Source organism: Sciurus vulgaris (genome assembly GCF_902686455.1).
Source record: "Sciurus vulgaris genome assembly, chromosome: 1".
In the NCBI taxonomy this organism is placed as follows: Eukaryota; Metazoa; Chordata; class Mammalia; order Rodentia; family Sciuridae; genus Sciurus; species Sciurus vulgaris.
Window position 1 is genome coordinate 157,878,775 of NC_136461.1, and position 20,308 is coordinate 157,899,082.

Sequence of the window (20,308 nt, forward strand, 5' to 3'; positions counted from 1 at the left end):
AAACAAATTCTAGATTAAAGTACAATATGAGCTGGGACAAAAGTGACCACATATTTCTGGGGAGACAAATATGATGGATTTAATTCAGGCAAGTCAGTAAACAAACCAACAAAATAAGAACAATAATAAACACTCTAGGGGGAAGAAATTAGAATCAAGAGTTGTTAACATATATTACCTAAAATGTTTGGTATTCAAGAAAAAATTATGTGACATGAAAATAAATAAACAAGGTAAAACTAGACATATTCAACAGAATGCAAGCAGTCCATAGAAGGTATTTAAATAACTTTAAGCATTGGGTATATGCTTAAAGTTTGTAAAGTGGCTATTACATATCTCAAATGAACTAAAAACAATAGAATTAAAGGTATTTATTACTTAATAAATAGAGAATCTCAATAAAGAGAATAACACAAAATAAGCCAATGGAAATTCTGGAGTTGAAATATCTAGTAACTAGAATGAAAAACTAACAGTAGGGGCTCAAGAGCAGATTTGACATGACAGAAAAATGAATTCACAAACTTGTACATCAATAGAAATTAACTAATCTTGAGAAGAGAGAAGAAAATAAATGAATGGCACCTCAGGTACACAGGTATGACATGAAGTGTACCATGTCATAAGCAGAAGGAAAAAATGGACTGAAAAAATACTTGAAGAAATAATGGCTAACAAATTCCCAAGTCTGTTGTAGAGCACTAACCTCCCAAGAGGCTCAATGAAGCCAAAGTGACATAAATACAAAGAGTGTCACACCTTGAAACATCAGTCAAATTACTGATAAGATACTGAAAGCAGAAAGGGCAAAATACTTCATTAAGAACATGGAAACAATATAATTAAAGGTGAACTTTTCATCAGAACAAAGGAAGCCTGATGGGGGTGGAATGACACAAAGTACTGGAGGAGGACCTATCGGCAAAATTCTCATTCAAAAATGAAGAAAGATGGTGTCAATGTTTGAGGGCACAAAACTTTCCTGTATTACTAGTGGGAATGCCACATAGTACAGCAACTTTAGAAAACAGTCTTTTAGTTTCTTTAAAAAGTTAAATATAAAATTGACATATGACCAAACAATTCCCTACCAGGGATCAACTCAAAGTTAACAAAACCATTTCCACACAAAGGACTCTATGAAACTGCTCATAGCATTAGTCATAGTAGCACAAAACAGGAAACATAAGTATCCCTCAACTAGTAAGTGGATAAACAAAGTATGGTAATGAATACAATGAAAAACCATTCATAATAAAATATAATGAATGATAGCCAAATGCAAAAGATCATATTAACTGTATGTTAATTACACACACACATTCACATACACACATACTATATGATTCTGTAGATATGAAATATCCAGGAAATATAACTTTGGAGAGACTGAAAGAGTCTTGGGCTGATTGCAAAAGAGCTTGTAGGAATTTTTGTTTGAGGTGATAGGAATATTCTAAAACCAGGTTATGGTGATGGCGGCACAGCTCTATGAATTTACAAAAAAATTATTAATTTTTAAAAATTATTAATTTTTAAAAGGAATAACAAATAGCATATGGATGAAGTTTTTGGATAAAGATTTTACTTCAATGAAGTTGCTTTTTAAAAGTTACAGCATTCATGCTAAAACACAACTGTCTCAGTGTAACTGAATAACACTGCTAACTTATCAATTAAATCTGTTCCATTTAAATACCATTAAACATTTGGGGAAAAAACTTACATAAAATGCTAGCTAATCTATTATTACCCAATCTGTTTCGTGAATCTAGCCTACTGCTTAAAGAAATAGGCCACTTTAACACGTCAATTAATGTAATTTGAGTAGCATCAAGCATAAACTGAAATGATAAGGAGACAATTACTTGAACTTCTGAAGATAAATTTTTATTTGATTTTAGCTTTAGATTCTTTACTTGGATATGTGAATTAAGAAAAAAAACCTCAATAAGGAAATAATTACATTAAATGTAGTAAAACCAAATTCCCAAATCACTGTTTTTGAAATAGTTAAAACAAAGACAGGATCTATTTTAGATCTTCACTGACTCTATGATGCTTAGGAATTTTTATTTTTTCACTGAACTAGGTCCATGTATTTCAAAAATAAACTTTTGACTAAAAAAGAGCTTCTGTGAAAACCTCTCATGGTCTGAAATGATAATATTTTGCTGCTTATGAATCCCTCAAGAAACAATGTATTGTACTGTATTATTTGTTCCTCTTCCATGTGATATATAATACAGCACTTACCCTGCTTTCTTCTAGGCTATCAAATGGACCTGGTGGATCATCCAGACAAAGAAATTCTCTCACTGCAAGGCTTTTCAAAGGTAAAAAAAATTAGCTGAGGGTATAAATAAGTTCACAAGAGACAGCAAGAAGCAGAAGTTACTTTGAAGCTATATAGTATTCTAATCAAGTAGGTTTTGCTGATATACCAAAATAAGCAAGTTGGTCATGTGTCTTAATATAAGTAACAAAATACACATAACAAATTATGAAGGATACAAAGATCTGAAGCTATTTTCTAAGCTCTTATAAATAAAAATCACAACTTTACTGCTAAACTATAGGAATATAAAATATAACTAGAATAATGGTACAGGAGACCAATATAAGTAGTGATTATTAATTAGTCTCAACTAGCATAACAAGGTCATTATCCAGTTATGAATAAATATAGTTTCTAATTTACACTTCACTTGCTTTTCCTTTGATGGATGCTTCTAAATAACTAAAAAACATTTACTTTAAAACAACTTAAAGATTGTCCTTATGGTGTTTATAACATTAATTTACTTATTTTTCCTTTAGTTTGATAAAAAATTCTTAACATCCAATTTCTGAATTACCAAAAGTTTTGAAACAATGTTATTGTTTATACTTTGCACTCACCAGAAATAGAAGGCAGATAACCAAAAGGTTTTTTTCTTTTTATTTTTCACCAAATTTCTTTATAACAAAAATAGCTCCCCCTTCTACCAAGTAATTTTAGACTAATAGACAACTTTATCTGCATGTCAAAACATAAATGTGCAGTCTTTACTATTTCATTTATAAAAGATAAGAATATGATTGCTTGATGGACCACATAAATGGAGATGAAAACCTATGCTGAAAAGAGGATGGGATTTTTGGGTTCAGATTGTCCAGATAGGTTGATGATGATGGGATGCTCAGAGAGAGATGAATGAGATTTTTAGTGAAATCTTTCCAAAAGAAAAACCAGTATGAACTAATACAGAAAGGGAGTGTTAAGAAAAATGATCCAGAAAATCCCAAAGAGAGAACAAAGAAGTTGCTGGTGATATAGCATTCAGAAAAGCATATTTTGGATTACAAAATCTTAATAACTCTGTAAAAAAGGATACACATTCAGGGAAACAGAAAGGATTTTGAATACTCAAAATAACAGAATAGAGATGGAAGAGATCTTAAATGTGATCTAGTTCAATCATTCAATGTTTTTGTCCTTGACAGGTTCAGCCAAGAGTATACGAAAATATTGCCAGAGATAAGGGATACTCAACCTCTTTGGTTTTTACATAAACCATCCCACATGTGAATAATGCAGACAAATATTTCCTTTACAACTGAAGTGTTTTTCCTTGTAGCTTCTATTTTTAGTTCTGCTTCTTTTGGGGGCGGGGGTGCAGGTGGTTGGGCATTCAGGGTACACCTAAGTCCTCTTTCACATGGTAACACTGAACATATGTCAAGAATGCTATCCCATTTCCTCTAGCATTCTATCTCCAAGAATCAGTACTGTTTTCACAGTATTTGCACACACAGGGCTTTCACATGCCCTATTTTAATTTTTCAACAATCATGTGAGGTTAGAATAGGCTCTGTATTTCCAATCTACAAATGAAAGTTCATAGAGGTAAACTGACTTGCCCAGTGTCACACAATGCAAATGATAGAGATGAATCTTAAATCTGTCTTCTGATTGTGTCCTTTTCTACTTTTAAATTCTTATATCTTATGTTTTGATTCATTTGCATTCTTTCTCCTAACACATCTCTTCTCTTAAACATATACAACTTGTCTGTATACCTTTTTAACTGAGGCTTTTAGAATCTTATAACTAGTTTAAGAGCACAGAGTAGAAATAGGACTACCACAGTCTTCTGGTATAGATATTATAATTTCATCTGCCCAATATTTTATGGGAGTACAGTGCCTACTATTTGATAAAAATGAACCACAGGAAATTAACTGATCTTGGGCTTGAGAGAACAGAAGTGTGGATGAAACACTCTTATAGAACAGCATTTAGTATTGAAAGGAAAATACCAATAATAATATGGGAGGGCCTTGTTTAATACTTTCAGTGTATGACAATCCAATGTGAGCCATTTTCATATAGGTCTACATTCAGATTTCCTCATATTTTAATAATGTTTTTATGTTCACTAATCACTCCAATTATTGGACTTCTGCTACTAGGAAAGGAAAAGTGAGTAAAGCTGTACATGTATCTTTTTTCACATCTTGTTTATACAGAAATTTGGCCAATATCAACAGTGATGTTAATAGTGATCCCTATTGGAGGAATCTTTTTTTGGAGTGGTTGTTTTATTTCATTCTCCTCCCCTAAACATTTTTATGATTTCTGGCTCATTAGAGTTCTACTTAAATGAAATTCAATGGATTCCTTGAGTTTTTTTTTTCCATACAGTTCCAAGGTTATATTCCATGCCCTACTTTCTTTAACTCTGAAGCATAAGAACAAAATTTGAAACTGACTACAACTTTAATTTACAGCCCACTTTTTCAGTGGTTCACTGTATTTCTTCTGCTTCAACAGGACTCAGAAGTTAACAACCTCAAACTAGGACAAACAAAATTCTCTGAGGAAAGTAAGAGTGTGAGAAAAGATAGAAACTCCAATGCATTCTTTTTTTCTTAGGAAAGAAGCTCTCACTGCTGCTTGGAAATCACTGACTAGGGAACTTTATTTAGATTCAATAAATATCTACTGGTTGTTTACATGTACCATGGGGTCTGCTCAGTGATTTTTCTATACAGTATTAGTACATGATTTATAAACAAGTCAAATGAATTCTAATGACATAGAAACACCAAAGCATCTATATTAAATGATCCATGGATTAAATGGAATAATTTTATAAGAAAAGAAGCTTACTTTTTTTAAAGCTGTTCACAGAAATGTTGAATATAGCCCCCTATCCTTGCTCCTACTTGATTACGACAGTGAATAGACAATAAAAACACCATGATAGTAGCGAAACCTATCTGACTAAGGGGAAATCCAACAATCTTGAATTAAAAGGCAAGGGAGAGTCTATATCACTGAATTCCTCTTATTACCTGGATAATGTATCTGGGGAAACTTTTTTAAATAAAGCTGAGAGTAGCTGTTAATTTAAACTGCCTGAAGATAACATAGGTTGTATCCTTCAGCATTGTTTTTATTTTAGAGCAAATGTACACTACAACTCTGATTCTTTTGAAAAAGCATTCTTTAAAAAAGTTTCACTGTATATTCAAATTATGCTTCTAATAAATTAACTCCATTCATTGAACCTTTATTTTTTCCTTTTTCTTCCTTCATAGGGTATGTATTTCTTTACACTTCACAAAATTCTTTTTGAGCGTAACAGCCTAATGTTTTTTTTTTTTTTTAATCTCAAAGATTGTATTTCAAAAGAAAGCCCCCAAAACCAAGGCCTACAATTCATTAGAAGCTCAATTAAGAACTAAGTAAAAAATGTACTAAAAATACTAGATATCAATTCTGCCAAAAGCAAAATAGGCACAAAAAGTCATTGAATAAAAACATTACAGAAGAATTTCTGATAGAAACCATTTCGTCAATTAATATTTGTCTTCAGTGTTCTCTTTAAAGAAAATAGCAAAAATCTATAAAGTACAACCCTGAGGACAGAGGGATCAAGACCCGCAACAGAGAGGGTCAGAGTGTAGGAGATGGGTAGGTGGGTTTATGGCTGAAGGGCTCATGCTGTGGTAGGTGGGAAAGCTGGGCAATGGAGGCTTAATCACCTGAATATCTCTTGCCTATATACTTTTAGCAATTGGTGTCCCTAACCATCAGTTTGTATCCCTTCAGAGCCAGAATATTTTAAAGGCCCATCTGTGCCTCCTCTAGTAAGAAGGAACAAAGCCAAACTCTTATTAAAGTTGGCATAAAGCACCTGTCTACATTCATGTTCAACTTTCTGATCTGACACTTCAGCAAGAATACATCCTCATAGTTGTAGTGCTGTTCATGCTTCCATGCTGTTACTTAAGCTATCATCCTGGCCCATTCTTCCTACATCTACCTGGTAATTCTTACTCTTCATGATTCAGCTTATCTAATAACTATTCATGAAAGCCTTGCTAACTAAATTCCTTTTCTCTACCTCTTCTATGTATTACCATAGCCCCTTCGTAGGATTATGCCGTAGTACTATTATTCTGTGTTCACCAAGAAATCTGTTCCACTGAAAGGTAGGTGACAAGTTCCTGGACTGCACAGACTATATCAAAATCAACAGCAGAGCACAGAAGAAGCATTCACCAAATAATGACCTTATTAGAATGAAACTATTAAGAATATCAGAACAAATCTGTATCTAGAGGTATAAGCACTATAGTACAATTATCGAACAGGAGATAGATTAGTTTTCAAGAGAAACTCCTACTTTTCTGTGAAAGATCAAAGTCTTAAGAGTTAAAGATTAGAATTTGAATGCTGCTGATGCTCTGATTTCAAGATGCACACGGATTCATAAGGAAGCACAACAAAATGAATAGGATATAAGAAATCTGGAGTTGAAAGGAGATTTTTTAGCATACATCTATTCTAGATACCTTATTTTGTAAATGAAGACACTAATTAAAATCAATTAAGCAATTAGCCTAAAATTATTTTGCTACTAAGGCCAGAAAACCGAGTTTTGTGTAAGGTCTCTGAGGTCCAATTTAATTAGTAAGAGTCTAATTATTGTCAATAACTTACATTCTACCAAACTAACATTTTCTGGCAAAAATCATTCAACCAACCTTAACAATAATGTGTTGGTTCTTATGAGATGGCATTATATAACTGAATTTTTCTTTCATTTCATAAAAATACTAAGATTGACTCAATTTCTCTGGGATATTTACATCCAAAACAATTCAGAGACACGAACAATAAAACTTCTTGTGAGCAGATAGTTCAGAGTGAAATGTATAAAGTAGTTGTTTTCTTGTTCATGAAATACAGAATTATTAATTTTTTTTAACTAGGATGGATGCAACTTGTCATCTAAGCAAATGAACCCCATTTAATCATTCTCTAATACCTCTGACAGTTATCTATCTTCTTCAAATACTTCAGGTAACTAGGGACTCAGTTTTTTAAAAGGCAGAACATGCTTACATTGGACAGCTTGAAATGATGCCTCCTCTTTTTTATTTGAGCTGACAGTGCCCTTCTCCTAACCTCTCACTGTCATTCCTAGTTCTATGTGTTGATTGTTTCTGACTAATATCTATCTTCCTACTCATAATCTCAATTCAATCTTCTAGGCTCTCAAATCCTACTCCTACTATGGGTAATGCTTAATTATTATAAATAGCACTGATCTTTCCCTTCTCTGAGTTTACCATTTTTATAATCTATATCATAAAAAGCAACAATTCATGAACTCCTTTCTGTTTGAACCAGAAGCCTGATATCTCTAAATGAATTTTAAGACCAGTGAGTATATCCTCTCTGATTTTATACAGGGAATGTTACAGGGCAAATGCTTAACATACAGGTGAATAATCCTTCCTCTCCTCCCTCTATTCAGTGCTAATTACTTTAGTAAGAAACCTCTTATACTGAGAAATTTTTTAAAAATGCTACCTATCATCTATAAGAAAGATAATGGATAATCTACCACAATCAAGGCATAAGGATCATAAGAATTATATTTTGAATTTAAGTTTTCTTATTGGATTTCCTAAATGTTAGATGATATATGACAAAAATAGGCAAGCCAATAAATGGGAAACCCACAAAGTTCTTTCACATGAGACTTCTTAGAATCTTTAATACACTAAGATTATTAAGTGGAATCTTTACCCAGTTTATTTGGTCAAGAAACCTTTCTTCTCCTGAAATGCTTATCTGAATCGAGTGTGACCACTACCAATGTTCTGAGGTACACAGTTTTACAAACATCATGATCTTTTATGTCCCTATCAATGCCTAACATAATTGAAATCTATTCTTATTCATTAAAAAAGTACATCTGAATATTTAAGAAAGATACATTTTTGCTACTTAAAAAATCAAGAAATCAAAAAATGAGCTACTTAATGTGGTTCATATCATTTAAAATTTGATTAGTAAAACTAAAGTACAGTCGTTCATCAGATAAGTTAGACTTCAATTCACCACCATATTTTCAGCACAAAGACATAAAGGTTTACTGAATGAGAAGAGAAAAGAGAAAGGATGTGTAAGGATGTGTGGACTTCTTTTTTTTTTTTTTTGGATCCAAATACTTTTAATTCACGTGATTTAAAAGGTTCAATTTAAATCGAGTAAACTAATAAAAGTAAAATGTCTTTAAAAATAACTCACAAGTCTCTAGGTGGTCAAACTAATAAAATGTTGATGTTTATAAAATAGTGTTGACTTCTTTATAAAAGTCTTATGGTACAGTATAAAATATTTCTTCTTCAAAGACTTTCTCCATAATTTTAATGTTTGCTGACTTTTATTTCTGCATTGTGTATCTGCATTAAAACTATCCTTTTTGAGAATATATAGAAAATATATAGAAAAATAGGTATACCTATGTTCCCAACACCTAGATCATGATCACAACTACTAAGTTTGCCATACTTGTTTCAATCTTTTTTTCTAATGAATAGTAAAATAGTGAAAATCAATGGTTTTCTCACTGAAGGACTACTTATTGAGAGTTGACAGTGTTAGTCCTATGCTAAGTGGGACACTAGAGAATAAAATAGCCACATGACCTGATGCTATGTATCTTACAATCTGGTAGAAGAAACACAACCAAATAATCACAGATGTAATTACAAACTAAATGTTTGAAAGTCCAGTACCAACCGACCTTTCAACTGGTATTCCATGAGAGAATTAAACCCTACTGATAATGACTTAAGTGATTATTTTCTCAATTTTTAAGACTGTGGCACATAGCTAGTAACATCCTAGAAATATAAGAGAAATTGATTAACTCATTATACAATGAGTGTCTCAAGGATTAAGGAGGTGACCCTCAAGCTGGTATAGGCAGTGAAATAAAATGAATTAGTCTTTGGTGGTGATGGGCAAGGAGTCAGTCAGGAAGGTCAGTTATCTTAAGAAGTCAAGTTTGTGTTGAAATCTGAAGGATGTACTGGAGTTACTTAGGCCAGGGGTGGGTAGGATAGTAGTGTGCAATACTGACTTTCCAGGGAATAGCAAATTTGAAGGAGCAAGGTGTTTTTGGAGAAAGAAAAAGATGATCAGTACAGCAGAGATAAAAAGAATGGGGAATGGGGAGGAATAACAAAATCTGAGGTTGGAAAGACAGGCAGGTAGGTAGGGACCAGAAATGACTTATCAAACTGTATCATAAAAGATTTCTAAGCCCCTAATGAGCTACAGAAATAAGAGTGGGTGAGAAAGACCAGTGGGAAGATTTCTACAGTAATTAAGGCAAAGATACCTGCTTGGATAGGGTGGTAATGGCATCAATGGAGAAAAGTAGACATGTTTGAGTGGGACCTAAAACATAAAGGAAGGGATATGAGTAGATCATGGTAGATCATGCAGAAAACATGGGGAAAACAATCTGGAGACTGCTTTTAAATTTGTTTTAGGTATGAGGTAAATTTTGTTCTCAAGCATCTGAGGGAGATGTCAAGGAGATTGCTTCATGTATACATCTGGAGTAGAGAGAAGGGATCTGGTTTTTAATTTCTTATTGAGAGAAAAAGAGCCATTAAGCTTAGGCAGCACACACTGGGAAGCAAGTTGCTTATGTACAGTGTGTGTGTCTTATATATGACGCAAGGCAATATACATAAAGACAAACTGAGCAAATAGGGTAGAAAGTGTTTTATCTTTAAGAGAGTTACAGATATATATGATACACTATTATAAATATTCTCGTTTTTTCCAAAATAGTTCTAATTTATCTGATAATAAAAATCCCCAAATGAGATAACCATTAAGCAATTTTCTTACAAATATATTCAGAATTTGACTAACATGTGAGCCATTTTGTTCAATGATTACAAAAATGCTGAATATTAAAATCAAGTTGACAGTTGGGTAACTTGCTGTGAGTAGATAGTAAACTAAATTTTTTACCTCACTGACTTTGCAAAAGCTTTAATACAAATGAAATACCAAATAAAATCCTTAGTTGAAAGAAAGCAAGAAAATCCTATGTAGTAGTTTATTAGAGAAGACAAGTAATTATACTCCTTCTCTATATTATGTGCTTAACTATGGTCCTATATTAATTCTTTAGTTTAAGTCAGTCGTTGGAATGCTTTTATTATTTCAATTTGTTACATACCAGTTAGCAATGTCCTTGTGAGCTACTAAATTTTGAAGAAACGCTTGTAATCCTAACTGTCTGTCTTCTAAAAAGTCAGTGTTGTAATTATCTTTAAACCAGCGTTTTGGTGGAAGTGCTAATCGAAAGCCAGGAAACATCTCTTTTAGCTGAAAGAAAAAGAGAAAATACAATGTTTAGTTCAATTACAACAATTCTACGAAGTCTATTCTGTTCACTATGTGAAATTATTCATGAAGTAAGCTTAAAATAATGAAATTCAGCTAACTTTTTATGCCTTATTTTTCTTCTTGATTTCTACAGTCCTGTGTACAAAGATGTTCCAGTTGCTTCACATTCTTGCTGGAACTTGGCATTGTCTATCTGTTTAATGTCAGCCATTCCAGTGGGTGTGTAGTAGTATTTCATTGTGGTATTTATTACATCTCTTTATTTGACTTTATTTACTGATAACAAGATAGAATATCTTCTCATCTGCTTATTTATATTCACATATCTTCCTGGATGAATTATCTATTAAAATCTTTTGAGCACATCCCCCTTTTAAAATATTGGGTTGTCTTTTTCATAAGTGCCAGTTCTTTTTTTTTAATTTTATTTATTCTAATTGTTGTATAGGACAGAATGCATTTATACATTTTGATAGATCATACATAAATAGAGTGTACTCTCATTTTCTGATTATACATATTGCAGGATCACATTGGTCATGCAGTCATACATGTACATGAGGTAGTAGTTCTTTCGATATAGTCCACATACAAGTCTTCATCAGATATATATTACAAATATTTTCCCTCAGACGTGTGGTCTGACTCTTCATTTTTAATAGCCTTACTACAGGGCAGATGTTTTAAACTTTAATGTTAATTTGTTCATTTTTTTCCTTTTAGGGTTGGAGACGTAGCTCAGGGGTACAGCACTTGCCTAGCATGTACAAGGTCGCATCTCTATTACCACAAAAAAAAACCCATATCCATATACAACCTGACTCTCCACCCTTTTAACTTTTATGGCTTATGCTTTTCAATCTTAAGAAATTTTTGCTCATTCCAAGGCTACAAAGATTTTCTTTTTTTTTTTTTCTCTAAAAGTTTAGTGCTCTAAGTTTTATATTTTGGTTTATGATCTGTTTTTCTAAGCAGTTAGCTTAACATTTACTTTCTTAGGGAAGACTTGCAAAATCAGGTTATCTATTCATATATTCTGTTCAAGTTACTATAACTGTATAGCACATGATCTCAAAACTCAGTGGTAAAAAAACAATTATTTATTAATCTCATGGAATCGGTGGGGTGGTAATTCATACAAGGTACAGTGAGGCTGACTTATCTCTGTTCTACAATAAACTGGAGAACATTTGAAGGCTGGAAGCTGGAATTATCTAAAGTTCACTCATTCACATGTATGATACCAGTTTTTGGTTAAAATCTTAGCTAGGGCTAGTCAATAGCTTTAGTAATGGCAGATGTCCTGGACATTTTCACAGCATGAAGGCTGGGCTTCAGAGGGGAGCAACCCAAGAGAGAAAGTGAAGATGAAACTATATACTTCATATGATCCAGGCTCGAAAGTCACACAGCATCATTTCCACTGTTCTCTATTGTTTCATTCAAGTTCAAGTGGAAGGGAAATAATTCTCTCTCTTAACAGGTCTTGGGAAGATTCTGGAAGAGCATATGAACTGAAGACACTGCTATGGCCATTTTTTGGAAAGACATTCTGCCACACATTGTCAAGTCATTAATATGTCTTTCAATTGTATTTATTGCAATGTAAATAAAACTTATTTAATTTTGGGTTCTCTTACTAAATGTTGCCTGCACACTAGAATCATTCAAAGAGTTTTAAAAAATATGAAAGACTGTGTTCGGCTTTTGATAGGTCAAAATTTAACTTTTTGGAGTGTGACCTGTGCATCATAATTTTAAAAAGCTTTCCCAGGGAGTCCAAAGTGCAATTAAAGATTAAGAACCATTTACTACATTGCAATTACTATGCTGTCTTATTCACAGCTGACCCTCAATTTCCACCATCATGCCTGGTATAAAAAAATAGTCAACAATATATGTTCAATAAACGAATGAAATAAATCTACATACATTCACATTTTTATATATAAAGCTAAATATTACAGTTATGAAAAAAGTCTATTAAGAGGGAAAAAACTTATACAGGGTAAAATGTTAAGTAAAAATGTAAAATATAACATTCTACATTTCTACAAATATGTGAAAAATAATAAGCAAGGCAAAAGGCAGAAAATAACATGGATAACTAAAAACTATGATTTGATTTAAAGATACAAATAGATATTTTTGGCCTTGGAGCTTTGTTATTTAATATATCTGCAATGAAAATAAAGTAATAAAAGTGAGGAGGAGTAAATGAAAAGTCTTTTTATTAATTTTAAGCATTGCAATTTAAATATCATCTATGTCCAAATACGTTTTTTTTTTTTTTTCTTAAAAAATTATCAATGGAAAAAAGGGAACTATTTCAAAATTGAGTAATTCAAGAAAAGAAGACTTGAGATACAGGAAATAAGATGCAAAGTGAAAAAATATCCAGAAAGACTGACAGGCAATCTTAGGATGCCATTTATAAACCACAGGAGGGTAGAGTTCGGGATAGAGAAAAGTGACTCAGAAGAAAGACACATTGAAAACCATCAATGAACTTTTTCTTTTTCCTTTTTTAGTACTGGGGATTGAAACCAGGGTTACCACCCAGGCTTTTTTTATTTTTTATTTTGAGACAGGATCTCCCTAAGTTATTTAGGGTCTCATTAAATTGCTGATGTTGGCCTCAAAGTGCTATCCTCCAGCCTCAGTCTTCTGAGTTGCTGGGATTACAGGTGTGTGCCCACCCCACAAGCTGAACTTTTTCATGTGAAGTTGCATGTGGGGAATATCCAAGCCTGGCCCTGATACTCATATAAACTTGGCTTGTCTTGATAATGAGCTGATGATGGTTCTGTTTCTTCTCTCACTTTGCTCTGTGGACTGGACTGAAAACATTCAGTTTACATATAGAAATATTCAGCTTTGACATGCTGCTATGATTTAAAGTAAAAAATACTGAGTTCTGAAAAAACCACTTCTCTTGGCCATATTTCTGCAACCAATTCATCACCAGCCCACTCTATAACTCTGCCTGGCTACCTCAATTCAGGTAAGGATAAACATTCCAGAACCTACTTGGGAATTGCCCTCTAACTTCCTCAGCAGAAAAGCTAAGTCAGATTATAACTCATAAGATTAATAAATAAATAAATAAATACATACATAAATAAATAAAAGAAAAAAGTTGATTTTCTATAGGAAATTTTTCTTTCTAATCAATGTTATTTGAATGATGTTCAAAAATTTCCATAATGTCAATTAGCTATTTTTTCTTCACAACTATAAATAAGTAATGTAGGCTTAAAGTTTGGAGCATATTTATATAGTTTCTATATTATCATATTTCTGGAACAATGCTGAGCTCAAACTACTCATTTCATAAAAATTTCATGATTGATCTTATAAAAGACTGGCATTTTTGAATCCTGACAGTGAAAGTAGGTGACTGATAAAGCTCTTTCTGGTATCTATAATAGTCCTCTCTTAATTGCAGTTTTCCTCTTTGTGGTTTCAATTTCCCTCAATCAAATGTGATCCAAAAATATTAAATGGGAAATTCCACAAATATAAATTAATAAATTTTAAATTGTGTGCCATCCTGTTCTAGTGAAGTGTGAATCAACCCTTTGTCCAATGGATCCATACTTTATGACACTTGCCTGCCTGTTAAGTCACTTGGCAGTCCTTATGGTATCAACTGTCATATTAGTACTTATAAGAAACTCTCATATCATGTCTTAATGCTATATAACATGTCTATCTCATTCACATCACTCTAAAGTTTCATGTCATGAGAGCATATCTTGCATAATCACAAGAAGGGTGAGTACAATACAGTAAGATATTTTGAGAGAAAGATCATATTCGTAACCTTATTATAGTATGTGAACATAACTGTCCTATTTTATTTTAGTTGTTATTGATCTTTTACCATGTTTTATTTATAAAACTTTATCATATGTACATATATAATATGAAAATCAGTATGCATAGGGTTTGGTACTATCTGTAGTTATCAGGCATCTGCTAGGGGTCTTGGAATGTATACTCAGAGGATAAGGGTTACAACTAAGACTGATACAGACATTTATTAATGATTTTAAATGCACAACGTAGAGAATAAGGAGATACTCAGAAGATTTAAACTCCTATTGATATCTTTTTTTCAAAATGGTTGAGTTATCTAAATCTCAGCTTCCCTAAGATAAGCCTTTGAGCAAAACAGGTCAATGTAGAGAAAGAAAGAGAAGTAAACACTAAATAAATAATAGTTGAGCCCTGAAAAGAAAAATAGTAAGTCATAAAGGATTAAATAGCTCTGAGTTGAAAATGCTTGAAATTAGTTTGAATGAACAAAACAACAATTTTATAAGAAACCTAAGAATTCCATTGACGTATCTGGTGACCAATGAACTGCTTTCATCTTCCTGTTATTTAGTTATTAAAGAAGCAACTGAAGTACAGAATTATAGGGTCTTAATTCACTCGTGTAATTGAAGCTCAGGAATAAAAAAATCCATATAAATGGTAGAAATACAGTAGAAATAAACAGTCAATATTCTGTTGTATAGGTTAAACATCAAAATGTTTGAAACCAGAAGTGTTTCAGACTTCAGACTTTTTCATATTTTGGAATACTTGTATATTATACAATGAGATATCTTGGGGATGGGACCCATGTGTAAATATGAAATTCATTTAGGTCTCACATATACCTTATATAAATATAGCCTGAAGGTCATTTTATACAATATTTTCAGTGCACCTGTATTTGGTTATTACCTGTCACATGAGGTTGGATGTGGAATTTTTTTGCTTGAAGTGCTATGTTAGTAGTCAAGAAGTTTAGAATTTTTGGAGCATTCTGCATTTTGGATTTTCAGATTAGGGATGTTTAACCCATATTGAAAAGGGGAATCCTAAGCACACCTTAATAAAAGATAGAATAGTTGAGCATTCTACATTTTAATTTCTCATGTAAACTGAGGTTTTCAGAGCAGAAGAAACCTTTTGGCAGTCAGTTGCTAAAACACATAAATTGACATTCCCAGCACCAAACATTTTAACAATACACTAACTTTAGAAGTTTTGAGTAGTCACAAAAAGAGGAAAGGGAGGGTGGCAAACGAGGGCAAACAAGCCAATTACACATCTGTCAAAATTGGGGAAAAATTTCCAGATGTTCTAAAGTTATTTATTTGGCCTCTTAAAAGCATCATAAATCACTTGCTTCTTGTGAAAAAAATTATTTTTCTCTTGGCTTCCAACATATCAATCACCCCAACACCTAACCCATATGGTTTTCCTTCAAACTCTGTGGATAGCTCTGCTCTTTATTACATTCTAATCTCAATTTATTTAATACCTGTTAGAAATTTAGGATGGTACTAATTTTTAGTTATCAAAAACAAAAAGAACACAAACAAAATCACCATAAACAATATGTTAAGTATCCTTAGATACTCATACTCATGACTGCTTATATAGAATAAATCCTAGAAATGTGATTATTGTGTTGATATTATGCAAAACTTAATGGTGCCCTCCAGGAAGATTTGCATTTCCAGTGCTTGATAATACCATTTAAACATCTTTCAATTTGACAGGGGAAAAATAGTTTTGTATTTTTCTTTTCTTGAAATACCTGTAAATTTTTCAGAATTTATTGGTCTTTTGTATTTCTTCTGTGAATTAGCTGGTTCACATCATTTATTATACTTTTTACTTTTGGGCTCACGTTTTATTTTTAAGGGTTTTTAATATATCAAGATTTATTATTATCCTGTTTCATATGCGCAGTAGGCAGAACTCGAGATGGCTTCATGACCTTTGCTGCTGGTATTACTCCTGAGATTTTGTTATGTTATATAGCTAAAGGGTTTTTGCAGCTGTAATTAAGGTTACTAATCAGTTGCCCTTTAGACAGGGAGATTATCTAGGTAAGCCTAATCTCATAATTTGAGACTTTTATAGTGTCTTCTCTGGTTTACGGCAGAAGAAAAATTTGGAGAGATTCAAATCACAAGGTCTTGGCCCACTGTTGCTGGCTTTGAAGATGCACAAGGCATGGAGAGCAGTCTCTATGAGGTAAGAATTATCTCTGGCTGTTAGCCAGCAAGGAAACAGGGATCTTGATCCTACATCTTCAAGAAACTAAATTCTGCTCACAACTTCAATAAACATGGAAGCTGAGTCTTCCTTAGAGACTCTAGATAAGAGCCTGGCCCAGTCAAAAGCTTGATTTTGAGTTTTTTTAATCCTGAAAAGTAAATCAAGCTGAACCCAACACAAATGACTAAATAATAAATGGGTGTGATTTTAGGTAACGAGGTTCAGAATAATAGTAGACAGCAACAGGACTAATGTAATATGTTAAAATATTTATTTTGTTCACTCTTGCAGTCATACATTTTATAATGTCATGATCTCACTATATAGGTCTTTTTCAAACTTACACAATTACATAAATACTTTTCTATATTAAAAATGGAACTTATGGTTATTAAAGTAAAATGAAACAATTTTCTCATCAATTAGCAAAGATTTACTTGACTCATAATTAACAAGGAAAAAAACATAAAAATATAATAGAAATGTAAGGAACAGATAACTCAATTGAAAAGGCAGGTTGTGATATATTAAAGTACTTACTTTGTCATTAAGCCTAGAAAAGTCAGTGTATCTTCTGAAAACTACCCAACTCTCTTCTGGGGTTTTCTTTACTAGAATTTTATACACCTAGAGAAAGATAGAAAGAATTAGTTATAAAAAAGTAAAGATATTCAAACCTAATATATCAAAAACTTTTACTTGATAACCCAAACTGAAACAACTACTATCCAAAAACTATGAGAAATCATTAATCAAAAGTACAGATAACTAACAGAGATATCAAAGCCAGAGTTTATCCCTAAGAAAATCAATAAGATGAACTTGAGATGAAGGCTTTTTCTATGCACACCAATCATAATGAACTTGCCAGCCTCCAAAATGTTTTATGCCAACATATGCATTCTAAAAATGATAATCACTCATGCTTAAAGAATCTATAAAAACCAGCTACTTTTGTACTGTATGACTAATTTAATTTCTAAACTCAATTATCTATAAAGCTAATTATTCAAACAAGTTCTATATTGCCTTAATTTTTAAGGCTGAAATATAAGGTTGAAACCCATATTAAAAAAACCCATATTGTTTACAAAATTGTACATAATTACAATTTTGCACAATGATCTAGGATACTAAATAGAAAACATTATTAAATCAAGTCAACATATTTTTAAAAGAACATAATTAAAAAATATAGATTCTATTTTTTAAAAGTATAATTTTAGAATTTATTATGAGGAAGTATTTAGGACAAAAATCACAGTGAAACATCAAGTAGTTTTTGGTATTATAGTCATTGTTAAGGTAACACACAAGTACTCAGTATTTGTTGAATTAGTGAAACTCTTAATAAGAGTAAATTATTTTACTGAAATCTGTTATGCAATAATTTTCTAGAGTTAGGCCTTAGTCACATGTGGCTGAGTACTTGAAATGTGACTAGTGCAAACTGGCATGTACTCTGAGTGCAAATACACACTGGATTTCTAAGACTTAGAGTGAAAAAAGATATGTCTTTATTAAAATTGTTTTATATTGATTACATATTAAGGTGATAATATTTGGGGATATACTGAGTTGAATAAAATATTTTATTAAAATAATTTTGTTTCTTTTTAATTTTTCTTTAACTCAGATTTCAGAAAATCTAAAATTACAAGTGTAAGCCATAAGCATGGTTCACATCATACATCTACTAGCTAGTGCTGCTCCAGAGACAAGTCCTTATTTAAGGACTGCAGACTGTTTTTACTATTTGATTTCTACCCCTTCACACAGACTATGTTTTCAGATTTTAACAGGGAAAAGCAGCAAGGCTTAAGGATAAATTTTTTGCTTTGAAGTAATTATCTTTCTAAAAATATAAGCGTAGAGAATAAGAGTCCTTGGATACCCTTTAAAGTCTACCAAAAGTCCTGACCTAAGAAGTCACAATGGAGATATACAAGAATCATTATTTTTAGTCACTCATTAAAACAAAAAAGGATAAATTAATTCAATTTTTTTCCCTCTTGCAGTGCTAGGGCCTCCAAAATATCCTAAGCACTGTAACACTGAGCCACATCCCCAGTTGCAATTGAGTTAGTATGAATAACTAATGAATGATAAAAATCAACTTCATGTAATAAGTTTAGCTACAAATCCATATGCTTTATTTTCCTGTTTTAGAAACTATTGCCCTGTCCCTCAATTAAGCTATTTCCCACTCTGACTCCTGAACAGTGCTAACGTCTAAGAAAGATAAAGATCTTTATATTTTCTTTTCTAGAACGCATTCTTTCTACCTTTCTACTTGTTTGAGTAGTGCTTTCAATGAAAACTTTATGTACTCAAACTTTATGTTCTAAAAGCAGTTACCACTAAGCTATTTGCAACCACTATAGTACAAAGTGTATACAACTTTGTACTCTCTTCGTATGTTGTCCTTGTATGGATTTCTAAGTGAATTATAACATGCAGAAGCAAATGCTAAATTACAAAATATATATAGAAAAGTACATAAACCTTAAGAACACAACTTGATATATTTTCACCAAGTGAACACACCCATGTAAACAGTACCAAGAACTAAAACCATTACTAATTGAAGAAGCCATTAGGGCCTTATTTCTAATACTAATCACCTCTCATCCTAGTTACTTTTTGTTTTTAAACATTACTGAAACACTTCTTGACACTCTACATATTATCAGATCTCAACAGCCAGTCCTATGCTGTCTTCAGTCAAAAGATCACTTCAAAGGTACAGTTCTAGTCATGTGTCCGCCTATAATCCCAGCAATTTGGGAGGCTGAAGCAGGAGGACAGCAAATTCCAGGCCAGCCTCAGCAATTTAGCAAGACCCTCTCTCAAAATAATCGAGATAAACAAAATTAAAAAGACTAGGGATTTAGCTCAGTTATACTGCACCCCTGGGTTCAATCCCTAATTAAAAAACAAAAACAAAACAATAGTTTTAGAAAAAAATATTTTGTAAATCTAAGGCTCCCAAGCTAACTTTCTACAGCTCACAGCTCTCCCCTAAAAGCAATTTACATACACACAAAGAACTGGGGATATGGCTCAGTGGTAGAGCACTCACCCAGCATGCTAGGTTCAGTCCCCAGCAACACAAAACCAAAAAATAAATACATAAACACAAAACCCCATCTCCTCCAAAAAACACCTTTTCAGAAGATTGCCATTTTATGGAGAGTGAAATCCATAGTCCTTATAACAGCCTACACAACAGTAAGTAATCCTTGTCACATTCCTCTGCCTTTCCTTGTTATCTCATTTCCTTTTATCTCTCCTCTGTTGTTTACTCTGCTGTCAGCCACAGGGTCTCTGTAGACCTCACATCTGTATGGAAAGCTCTTTCCCCAGATAGTCTCATTGCTCACTCCCTGATAGTAATAACATCTTTTCTGTGAGGCTGTGAATGACAACCCTATTTAAATCTAAATCCCAGCTTCAGGAAAATTCCCTGTCTTTCCTGTTCTGTTTCTCTTTAAAGCTCTTATCACCAAGTGACATACC

At 32.5% G+C, this 20,308-nt stretch overlaps 1 protein-coding gene across 2 annotated transcripts in view; it reads right to left on the minus strand.

Moving 5' to 3' along the window:
* Positions 1-20,308, minus strand: part of SNX16 (sorting nexin 16) — a 31,303-nt gene that overhangs the window by 6,146 nt on the left and 4,849 nt on the right. For both annotated transcript variants that reach the window (XM_079105668.1, XM_079105667.1), the window contains 3 exons: positions 17,330-17,416; positions 10,554-10,702; positions 2,260-2,329 (listed from right to left, as the gene is read on the minus strand). In XM_079105668.1, the coding sequence (XP_078961794.1) occupies positions 2,260-2,329; positions 10,554-10,702; positions 17,330-17,416 (306 nt within the window). The remainder of the gene's footprint in view (positions 1-2,259; positions 2,330-10,553; positions 10,703-17,329; positions 17,417-20,308) is intronic.